The 12,247-nt window shown below is 41.2% G+C and overlaps 1 protein-coding gene across 1 annotated transcript in view; it reads left to right on the forward strand.

The window, feature by feature from the left end:
• Nucleotides 1-12,247, forward strand: part of LOC126980507 (ATP-dependent DNA helicase DDX11-like) — a 36,005-nt gene that overhangs the window by 14,600 nt on the left and 9,158 nt on the right. The window contains exons 9-16 of the mRNA XM_050830479.1: nucleotides 704-805; nucleotides 2,857-3,009; nucleotides 4,663-4,792; nucleotides 5,682-5,830; nucleotides 7,951-8,098; nucleotides 9,269-9,497; nucleotides 11,755-11,965; nucleotides 12,072-12,221. Coding sequence (XP_050686436.1) covers nucleotides 704-805; nucleotides 2,857-3,009; nucleotides 4,663-4,792; nucleotides 5,682-5,830; nucleotides 7,951-8,098; nucleotides 9,269-9,497; nucleotides 11,755-11,965; nucleotides 12,072-12,221 — 1,272 coding nt within the window. The remainder of the gene's footprint in view (nucleotides 1-703; nucleotides 806-2,856; nucleotides 3,010-4,662; nucleotides 4,793-5,681; nucleotides 5,831-7,950; nucleotides 8,099-9,268; nucleotides 9,498-11,754; nucleotides 11,966-12,071; nucleotides 12,222-12,247) is intronic.

A 12,247-nucleotide genomic window follows, 5' to 3' on the forward strand; every position in this document is an offset into this window, starting at 1 on the left:
TATGCGTCTAGTTAGATTATAATATTAGATTCTTGAGTGTATCCGCTATCTCACAGTAGCACTGCCATGTTGTAGAGGTTGGTGCTCTTAGCTCTGAATCTGTGGGCCCTGTTTCAATCCTGGCCAGGGTGGTCAGTGCACTGACTACTGGGCTGCATCCTACACAGGGGGACCTGCCGGGGGAAGGTAAACTGATAAGCTGGACATCACATCAGTTCTGTGGTCCATTTTTGCCCACCACAGACATAGATTAGTGCCAATACAGGGTTCTTTCTTTCTTTCTTTCTTTCTTTTTTTTTTTTTTTTTACAACAATGGAGATGGCTCAAGGGCAACAAAGTAGAAAAAAAAGCCTGCTCCACTCTGTCCAAGAGAGCTGTGTGAGTGGTGCCCCCCACACGTGAGATGCATACTGCATACGAGGGTGGACAAAGCCCTTGTATATGGATAGCAACTGTGCTGGGGAGAAGAACTGGCGGAGACGATACAGAATGCCCAACCTCGTACATGGTGTTGAAAGTAAGCAAAAGGAAGGAAGGTACAAAAAAGGTAAAAGGTGGTGGATGCTTCAAAGAATTTATCTTATTTTATATCTATTATATATATTTATTATGAATTAATTTAGAGGGGAACATTGTTAACGACCAAATGTGAATGGATAATATTATGTGATGACTTTCCACGTCATGAGGTTTTCTTGCTAGGTGCTGCTGGAGGTGCAGGACATTGAGCAACTGGCGACCCTTGGCAGGAAGACGAATAGCTGCCCATACTATGCTTCCAGACATGCTGTGAAAGATGCTCAGGTAATTATCTTTGTCTGTCAATTGAAATCATTTACAGGTTTTAAGTTTTAAGCCTAGATTTTTTATATTTATTTTTTTACATGTGGCCTATAGCTCTGGTAGGCTATTTAATCCATAGGGGCCTGGTGGTCGGCCCAAGCCCGTCATGGCGCAGGCATTTCAGGGGCTGCCAAGTATAGGCTGGTGGGCTTTCTGTGGACCCCTTACATTCTTATGTTCTTATGTTCTTAGGCAATTGTTTATAGTGTTGCCATTATTATTGGCTCATGCTGCCCCCCCGGAGCTCATTCTTGATTTCACTTGACAGGTTGTCTTCAGGACAGCATGTGGGTAGTCTTAGGCCACTTTGCGGTGCCAGCAGGATGTGAAAGGCTGTATGTTTTATAAGCTTAGTTGCCTCACTCTCTTGCCTTTATCTTCCACTTTCTCAGCCTCCATTTCCATCATCATATAATGAAAATATATCAGTAAATATCTTTGGTAAAAATTTAGATGTAGCGAGTATGCAGCCAGACACTGCTATGGGCGTAATCTACTCCTGATGAAGTATATGGAGGCAAGGGGTTGCTGCAAGCCTTAAAGACCCTCCTGTGTCCTTACTTTGTTTCCCCTTTCTCTTAACACATTATCTGTGTTTTGAACTGCCAGTGTATTGAGCAGATGTTTCCCTTTTTGTGTAATGGTACATCTGTGGCCCGAATACAGAAGCCCCCCTGTCATTCACGGCCAAAGCGAACCATTAAGGGCAAGCGAGCTACCCCCGCCGTTCACCCGACACATGGTGTATGCCTTGCCCAGTGGTCACCAGGCAAAGCAAGCCATGAAGGCCGAGCGAGTGACCTATCCCTGTCGTTTACCCGTGCCACATGGTGCATGCATGTCTCATCCAGCGCTCGCTCATGCACGAGGCAAAGCGAACCATTAAGGGCAAGCAACCTACCCGAGCCGTTTACCCACAACCAACCACAGAGTGCGTGTTAAAATATTACAGTCCATATTTAAGTTGTGATTTATGTGTATGTAATACTATATAACAGTGCTTAGAAATGCCTTAGAAATCCATTTTTTTTTTATTTGATCGAGATGGTAGAACGAAACCCTATTTTCCCTATTTGATTATAGTCCTGTCGATCGTGGATTCGCGGATCACGGGAATCTTGCGGAACCAAATACCCATGAACGGCGGGGGGCTTCTGTATCCCTTGTTCAAACCTTTGGAAATGTGTGTATAACCAATTTGTATTTATTATGGCTACAGATGTGTTACAGTGGTATCAGATTATAAAATAATATTCATCATTATGTAAATTATGTATTTATAATCAGCCAGAAAGAGAGAGAGAGAGAGAGAGAATACCTCACCACCAGCTTGCACGCATGCGCCGATTGATCTACTGGAGCGGTATCCGTTAGAACGCCGCGCTGCATGGCTTCACGGCCAAACAGGCAGCAGTTCGAGCCCCGCTCAGCCCTGATTCTTTCCGTTGACTAGGAGTGGTTATTGTCCCCTCTTGAGCAAGGGGGATGGGGGTGTGATGTGTGAGGTCCTGGCAGTACCCAGAGATCGACTATAATAAGCACTTGCACACGTCGTGAGGGTACCTGCTGGCGAAAGTTGAGTCCAACTTGTGATCAAGCCGTGGTGAATTACACAGAGTGTAAAGTGATATCTGAAAATAATCTAGTATTATTGAAACCACATGTTATGATTGCATATAAGAAGTGCAGTGCCACAATAGAGCTGCTGGAACAGCAGCGACAGTCCCAATAGGGTGTCTGTTTGTGCTGTTGCGACTGCAAAACTCTAATAAAAAGTTCTCATGGGAGAATTTGTTCTTGGCTGCAGAATAATTTCTTTTGTTACTGACATTAATTTTCTTAGAACTATCCATGCTTCAGAAACCGTGTATAACCCTGCTATGGCAAACTACATTGAAATGGGACATTTTCATATGTCCCCTGATGGGATTATTTGGTCACCAGGATGTATTAAAATGTCCCTGGATTGTAAAGGTTAATGTTGTATCCTGTCTTCATTATCTCTGGTGCAGGTAGTGGTTCTGCCCTACAACATGCTGCTCCATCGTGGTACAAGAGAAGCCTCGGGCATCAAACTCAGTGGTAATGTGGTGATCATAGATGAGGCTCACAACCTTCTTGAGACTATCTCCAGCATCCACTCAGTGTTTCTCTCTCTGCGGCAGGTAAGGTGGGAGGTGGAAGAGGAGCTAGAAAGTGGAAGGGGCTTGGTCAAGGCCATCTCTATCTGAGGGCCTGGGTGTCAAACCACGGAAACATCACAATGTGAGGCAGCCTCTGCACAACCTACAGTTTCATTTGTCTTCCAGATCTATTGCATATTTACTTTTGTTACTATTGTTTAAGTCACTCAATGAAAACAGCAGTAACAATGATATTGATGAACGTAGAGTTGCAACAGATTCACAGAAATTCTCTTTTCTTCCTCTCTAGACAACTCTGCAGAGGCTGCCTCACACTATGTTGTTTTCATGGCTTAGGGTATGCTTGGGTGGGCACTAGAGGGGGCTTGAGCAGGAGTAATCACATGACCCTGCTGTTTTACTCGCTTGAATGTGGTTAACCTGTGAGGTAAGCAATACACCTCCAGTCAGCACGAATCAAACAACACAGCACAATTACAGACACATCAAGTATACCAAATTTCACCTTATCCTACTAGACAATTAACAACAGAAGATAGTTAACTTACAATCCTGAGGGGTCTAATAACAGCCTTGCAGTTTCTTTCCCTTTCTCATCCACCATGGGGATAGAAGCCTCCTTTTTCTTTCCCTCTTCTTCATCTCTGCTGCCGGGTGGTCCTTTCCCTGACACTGTCTTTTCGCTTGTGTCTCCTCACCTGAGGTGAGACTTGCTTATGCCTCTTCATCTGACCCTTGGGTCAAACATGATGTTCGTCACCCCTCTTTTTATCTCCCCTTCCCTCTTATGCTGAGGTCTGCCTCTTTGGAGCGTAAACAGTCTCTCTGATCATCCCGATCCTTTTCCTTGCTCCATCTTTACTACCAGAGTCCACTGTTACATTATCTTACCTTATCCTTGCTAATCTTACAGCAGTATATGTCCAGACATTGACATTACACCTTATGTTATGCTTCATGTCCTTAAATTATCCTTACATTCAAGCTCTTACAGGATCCTTACATTTCATGTGTTTACATTTTCTTTTCATTATTCTCACACATCTGTGACACTGCCATAGGTGTGACTACAGGGGGAGTATTGGCATCTTACAAACAGCAGTGAGGACTGGCTTGTCAACCAAGGCTTGTAAATAAAAACACTCGTACAATAAGGCACTCGTAAACTGAGGTATTGCTGTAGTGGGAACCTGGCCCTAGGTCGTGCGCGTGATGCCAACAATATGTAGACGTGACAAGTACATGTCAAAGTAGTGCGTAATTTGGGGCGATAATGCATTAAAGTCGAGATGGTAAGAATCTGGACTAAGCGCAAAACTTGAGGATTGTGAATCTTGGGTAGCGTGAAACTCAGGAGGGTACTGTGAAGTGCATTCAAACTGTAACAAAAGTAGCATGACAGTCCTTCTCTGCTGGTAATTAATGGGAAAATTGTAACAAATCAGTTACATATAATTTGTTGAAATTTTCCCATACTAATATTTTTCAGCTCTAAATATTAAAATACCTTTAGAAAATTGAGAACACTAAGCCTATTATTTCCCTAAATTGGGAGAAATCAAAGGATGTTTATGATAAATCTCGGAAATTTATAATTGTCTAAATATTAACAGTTAGAACTGCATTCTAGAATTTCCTTTTATTCATTAATGTTGGTCATTCCTGACTTCACAGCTCCAAGGAGCTCATGCCCAGCTGAGCCAGTACCTTCATCGTTACACCAAGAGGCTCTCCCCCAAGAACTTGCTCTACATCAAGCAGATTCTCTTCTTCATGCATTCCCTCATCAAGATGCTGAATGAAGGTCTGTCTTCTTGTCAGGTTGAATGTATAAGTGTTGTTCCCCACATGAACAAATAAAAATAACAAGGGATAGACAAGGGGCAGCTGTCCCCTTCTATGCTAAACATTCTCAATCAATACTCAAAATCTCAACTGGACACTTCATGTCTCATCTCTTACTAAATCAGCTTTCTTGAGGTTAGGCATTCTATGCTGCCTCCACCAGTTCCTTTCCCCTTCCCAGATGCTATCCATATAAAAAGGCCTTGTATAGAGCATGCATCTCATGTGGATGGGAACTCCATACACACGCAGTCCTTTTGGATAGAGTGAAGTCAAAGGCTTTCTGTCTCATCAACTCCCCTCCTCTTATTGATAGTCTTCTCCCTGTTAAACTCCGCTGCAATGTTGCCTCTCTGTCATCTATTGATATTAATACTTGCTAACTTCATGTTTTCATCCCTCCCATGGCCCCATTGTACATAACTTTCTACTCTTGCTCATCCCTATACTATCAAAATCTCTTTTGCAAGAGTTAACCAGCATCTTCATTCTTTCATCCCTTTCTCTGGTAAACTATTAAACAGCCTCCCTTTGTCTATATTTCTTCCTGCTTATGACTTGAATTCTTTCAAGGAGGGAGTATCAAGACGCCTCTCCAGATGACTCCGGCCTTCCTGTGGAAAAATCTTCAACTGAAAACTGTTTTCAGGAGCAATGCCATTGTGGCCTCTTTTGTTTCTTCTTTTTTTTCTATAAAAAATAAAAAGCATCTACATTGATTTAGGTAAAAGTATCTGTTACATTAATCTCAAGTTAGAAGAATGTGAATGGAAACACTGGGTTCTTTACTTAAGACCAAGAACTGTCAGTAATTTTTTACTGAAAATAAGTTTATATTTTCCACCCAGGTTCCAGGGATGGAAAGAGTGCCATGCCTGCGTCCACACCCACATCCAGGATGCTGGCAGTGCACCAATTTTTAGCAGAGACTCTAACTGACAAACTTAACTTTTTCAAGTTAGTTCAGTACATTGAGAAGAGCAAGATTGCCCACAAGGTAAAGGTTTACCATATTTTTAAATTTTAATTTCTTCCATAGTTTGCTGTTACAATAAAAATGTCAAATGCTCGAAGGTACGTATGATAGAAGGACTTTCCATTTCTGAGTTGTACAATGAACTGTGTTTTGGATTTACAGTGTACAGTGTTTTGGATGTATGATGAACTCAACCTTTCTGCTATGATGAAAATAACCTGTTTGTTGGGAGGGTAAATGTGCAATGGAACTTGATATTTTCTTTGTTTGTATTTCTTTAATTTTTTAGAAAGGTTCATCTTAACCCTTTCATTGCTAAGCGCTCGCAACAAGACTATCCCCTCAGGCGCGCTCGGGCACCCCAGCGGGGGAAGGGGATCTCTTTTAACCACTGTATCTCAAAAACTATTCATCACAGCTACAAAACAAAATCACCATTGGAAAGAGGAGGCCAAGATCTATAAGATTCGGTTATGTAAGCCTCTCCTGCGAATGTACAGGCACGTTCAGGGGGTGTTTTTTGCTGTGAGTGCGACTGCCGTTCGAAGCGAGCTTTTAGCACCACCAGCAAGTGACGCTAGTGCTCGCTCTCTTAATCTCTGTATCTCAAAAGCTATTCATCACAGCTAAAAAACAAACAAAAAAAAACATTGGAAAGAAAAGGCCAAGATCTATACGATTTGGTAATGTAAGCCTCTCCTGCGAAAGTACAGGCACGTTCAGGGGATGTTACCTGTGAAGACGTGCATTTATACATGCGTGACGGTCAGCCGTAAGGCAACTACTGTAGATCTCTCGATGATGGGGTGCTGGCAGGGCAGTATTGCCAACTGCAAAATTTACAACTATTTGGTCAAAATATCAGTCATGTGATAGGTGAAGCTATGCAAAAATGTCACTATATTGGACAACAACATCCACCAGTTGCTCGTCCGTAGATTTTCCGAGCTGGGCTGACATGATTTTCCACCAAATTTAGTGGAGAACCCACTCAATTGGCAATCCTGTGTTGTGAGAAATATTGTTGGAACACTCTCATACGCGGGAGATTTGAGTGCAGCTGGAGCTCGCAGTGAGCGTTTACCTCAATGATATGAAGTGCTCCAATCTAAACTAGTGATATCCCAAATTACAGAAAGCTTGATTCACTTTAGTAGACTTGAATTAGCATGAGGCATTTTTCTGGTATTTTTTATTCTATATTGTGAAATTTTCAACTAAACCTTAATTTAGATGAAAAGAAGGGATTCCCATCAACCTCATCTATACAGTGTCTCGGCTGTTCAGTTACTGCTAATTTAGTATCCTAAACACTGGGACTTGAAATCAGTGGAAATGGGGATATAGTCTTGCTCACCTTAAAGTGCGGCTCTGTAGGTGCCCTATGAGGAACAACCGGGAGTACAGCGTTGCCATGTTTTTAACCCCACATTGGTTGCCTCTCTCTCTCATGGCGTTACCTACCACGTGGATTTGAATGTTTTTTATTTTTTTTATTTATTTATTTTTTTTTTTTTTATCAGACTATTTTAACGTACAATTCTTCACAATATAATCTAACTATAATTGTGAAACTACTTACACATCCCAAAATGAAAGGGGAACTCAATAATAAGTATAGCATTTTTTTAGCAACACTGTAAAATATATATGCCATGTTTCTTTATATGTTTATAAATATCTCATCCATAATAAGTTAACTGTTCTTTCATATGTTATAATACTAAGATTAAATGTGTATCTATATTTGCTGATCATATTTGCCATGGTTTTACTTATATTAAAACATTTATACATCGCGGGCTTTGAGACATGTGGCAATGCTGTACAAGGGGATCCCCCTACGCTGAACCCCCCCCCAACCACACGTTTGGCTGAGCCAGACTATAACAATACCCGTACAGTACTGACACAAGAGGCCAGAGGAACAGGCATGTAGGGGTGCAGCCAGCCTCACCTACTGACTACTGTCCCCTGGGAGCCTTGTACATGGCAGAAAGGAGGTGAGGTAGGACCAGTGGAAGGTACAAGAGAAAGAAAGAGCATTGTAGAGAGTATGAGAAGTAGGGTGGTAGAGGTGGAACTGAGGGTGGGTGTAGTTGTAGCCTGGGAGTGTTGTAAAGTACTATGTCCTCTTACAGCTCCACTCCTTCAGTCAGCATTTTGAGGGTTCTGTTAAGGTCAGTCAGCCGTGCAAGAAGCATGCTGTTACCTCACCAACTACCTCCACCTCTTCTTTCCTAGCCAAGTTGTCTGCCAGTAAACATGTGCCGGCTAAGCTTAAAGGAGGTAAGATTACAGTTTACAATCAATTTTTTTTTTCAGAAAAGGGGGCATTTCAAGGTGAAAAAGAAGCCTGCAATAAAGCTTCTCCTGCAAATAGTGCTAGTAGAAAATTTTAAAAGAGAAGCCAAAATCATTTGGAGAGGTGTATTGATACTTCCCTCTTAACCCAGTAGCTGCGGGGATCATGTTTCTTAAAGGCCCCTCTAAGCGAATTAATGAGAAAAAAATCATCACTCACGCAAATTATTATATAATATATATCAACACATTTGTGATCAGTTTATGCATCCTCTATTTTGAGAGGTTATTTCAAGTTCACAGGAGGTGGAAGGACGGGGTGAGGAGGGAGGAGGGAGAGCGGGGCACCATTGACAGATTGTCGTACTCAGAGCATAGTATTTACCAGTTTCTGACTGCTATTGTGCATGGTGACAAAACTGATAAGTACGAGTCTGATGAATATTATTATTGTGATTATTATCAGACCAGTGACTGACAATGATAAATCATACATCAGTGATGATCCTGAGGAGGAAATGAGTGATATGGGTGACCTTGGTGACGACTGACAGTGTTGGTGTGGCGGGTGACGTGTGGGTGACACTTGGTGATGGAGATAATGTGCTGCCGTTTACAGGGCATGTGGGACTAATTCACCCAACTATCTCGTATAGAAAGCAGTTTATCACTAGGGATCAGTTACTACACCTGAGTTTCATCAGTAATGTTGGTAAAAGTGCCCACATATTCATTCTAACATGTCTCATATAATTAACTGCATTTTGTTCTACAAGTTTACTCAGTAAAAAGATTTATTTTATGTTTACCCACTAGTGTATTCCTAAATTTTGCCTATATCATGTGAAAAATCATTTTCTTACTTTTCCATTGATATATAGTTTTACATAATTTGGGTGCCAACATGTGTGAAGGAGTAAATCAATACAATAAATCTCATTCACTTTTGATCCCATTTTTTTATGTCTGGGTCAGAAGGGTTAAGGCCTAAATGAAGTAGATAGCATTTTGGAGTTTTGAGTTATGATAGTTTAAATGTCTCAAAACTGCGACTGTGATTACCTCTGTTTTTTGGTTTTGGCTCTTGTCGTTCTCTTCTTTTCAGCACCTCATAAAGTAGTTACTCTTACTAAATCTGGTGCATTCTATATGCAGAAGACAATCAAGGAGAGATGAACAAGAAATTTGAAGAACAGAAGGAAGAGGAAGAAGTGGTAATGGGATCCCCACTGATGCAAGTCCTAGAGCTCTTGAAGGCTTTACAACATCCCACGGCAGATGGAAGAGTTGTGGTGACTATGAGCTCCACCCCATGCCACTCATCCATCAAATATATGCTCCTTAATCCTGCCTCACATTTCCATGATATTGTCACTAAGTGCAGGTAAGTTACATATCCCCATCTTCATTTATGTTCTTTCTATTTATTTATTTATATTGTTCTTTTATATATATATATATATATATATATATATATATATATATATATATATATATATATATATATATATATATATATATATATATATATATATATACACACACACACACACACATACATACATACATACATACAGCAGGCACACCTACTATGCGTCTTCACACCACTTGAAACGCCTACTACGCGAGGACCTAAAAATATAACCCACAAACTCAAAGTGCACGAGTTGAACCCACAATGCGGAGGCAGGGAATGAAGGAACTGTCAAATTCCAATGAGTCAAACTGAACGCATTGAGACAGAAAAACAGAAACAGGCGATGAAAATGTAGCATACCATGTGGAAGGGCACTGTGGAATGTGCATGGCACACCTCAGACTTATGTTTGTTTTCAATTGGTGCCGCCAGCACCAATTCACCGCCTTCACCAAACCACAATGACACTCCAGTCAGTCATTCAGTCAAAACAAGAGAAATAGACAGAAACAAGCACTGAAAATTAGAATAAACACAATAACGTGTGGAAGGGTGCTGTGGAATGCTCATGGCGCACCCTTTACTTGTGTTTGTTTACAAGCGGTGCCACCCACGCCAGTCCACCACCACATCACGTCGACACTCCAGTTGGTCAGAAATAAAACATAATAGAGAGACACAGAAACAAGCGCTAAAAATGTGGGATAAACACAATAACAAGTGGAATGGTGCTGGAATGTGCATGGTGCTCCTCATAAACCACTATAAACTATAAACACTCGCCTGCGCCAGAACGGGCTGGGCCGACCATCAGGCCCCACCTGGAAGAAGCCTTGGGCCGACCATCAGGCCCCACCAGGAAGATGCCTACCGGCGCAACAGGCAGCGACGTGGTGCTGCTCGCACAAACTCACCGCCACGTACCACCACACCACGCTGTCATTTCAGTCGTCAGACAATATTAAACAGAAAAAAAACAAACAGACTATGATAATGTAGAGTAAACACAACAGGTGTAAGGCCACTGTGGAGAGCATATGGCACACCTCATGCTTTCCTTTGTTTAGCAGCACTGCCACTCAGTGCCTCCACCACCATCTCACCTTCAGCACCTTGTTGCCATAGTCATTTTAAGATTATTTACTATATTATGTCTAATTCACATCAGTATTGTATAGGCATATATAAGCATGAACTGCGTTATTCAACTCCTTTCAACAGAAGACCCTCCCAACAGGAATTACGAGACTACAGACTGGAGGCTGCAGAATGCTTAACCTCAGACTTTGCTGTCATTTCTGATTGGGATAGGAGGAACCTGGTGTCCTTCAATGCCTCAAAAATTGAAATCTCCACCTATCAACTTGACACAATTTCCCAAACACCTATCTATTACTCATTACATATATACAAATTTATGGCAATGTGAGGTGCAGAGATGCTTCAAAAATTTGCTATCAGGCATGTGTCAAGCATGTGTCTGCTGCTTTATGGATGAATGGACTTTTAATGTAATTAAACTGCTGATTTTTGTGCTACTGTACTATGAACGTGGGATGAATTTGATGATATAGATTCGAGGAGAATTTATAATAAAACAAGAGGAAGAAGCCATATCAAAATGCAGGGACAGTTGGTGTGTTTTTTTAATTTACTTTCTACTCCCCAACTTCTCTATGGCAAAAAAAAATGGGGGTTTTCAAACCTATGTTTCTATTTTAGTGTTTTTTTTTTTATTTCAATCTTAAACTCTAGTGTTTTAATTTTGTGTTCAATCTGTGTCATTTCTTGTGCTATGTCTGCTCCTCTGCAGCACCTTTGGGTGTTTTGTGGGGTTTCCACATGTGACCTTCACCCTGTCAGGGAGCTCTTGTGGTTTGTACAATGATAATAATAATAATTATAATAATAATAATAATAATAATAATAATAATAAGTAATAATAATAATAATAATAATTAATATTGTTTTCTGCTGTAATATATTTTTTGTGGATGATAACTCATATATAAAGATGTTGCTAAATCAGGAGATAATTTGGAAAAGATACCACAGCAAAGAATAATGTAGTATTTCACATACCAAGAATAAGGTAGTAATGGGTGTGTCCCACTTTGTGAACCAAAAAATAATTGTGTATGAGTAATTGATGACAGCAACTTTGCAACATTGTTGCTTTCAACAAGAATCTGATTATAGCACATAACTTCCGAACTCTTCTCAGGTCCGTGGTGGTGGCTGGGGGCACCATGCAGCCCTTCAGTGAGTTCCGGGACCAGCTGTTTCTTTCAGCTGGAGGAGAAGCAAGCCGTGTCCAGAATTTTTCTTGTGGCCATGTGATTCCTGCTAACCAGTTACTCCCTGTTGCACTTCCTCAAGGACCCACTGGTGTCACTCTTGACTTTACATATCAACATAGAGCCGACCCCAAAGTGGTAAGTGGAAAGTGTATGATATTTCATATGAGGCAATATCTGCAAGATTAGATAACAGCATTAATAACCTTTGGTAAAAAGACTACTGATTCCTCTCGTGTTGCAGCTTGATGAACTGGGCCGAGTGTTGGTGAATGTGGTCACAGTTGTGCCTGGTGGGGTGGTGTGTTTCCTCCCATCTTACGAGTATGCAAGGAAGGTGTTTTCTTACTTTGCCTCCTCTGGTGTCCTGACAAGACTTTCTGCCAAAAAGAAGGTACATAAGGATATCCTGTGAATGAT

This window comes from Eriocheir sinensis, chromosome 44, assembly GCF_024679095.1.
Source record: "Eriocheir sinensis breed Jianghai 21 chromosome 44, ASM2467909v1, whole genome shotgun sequence".
NCBI classification, from domain to species: domain Eukaryota; kingdom Metazoa; phylum Arthropoda; class Malacostraca; order Decapoda; family Varunidae; genus Eriocheir; species Eriocheir sinensis.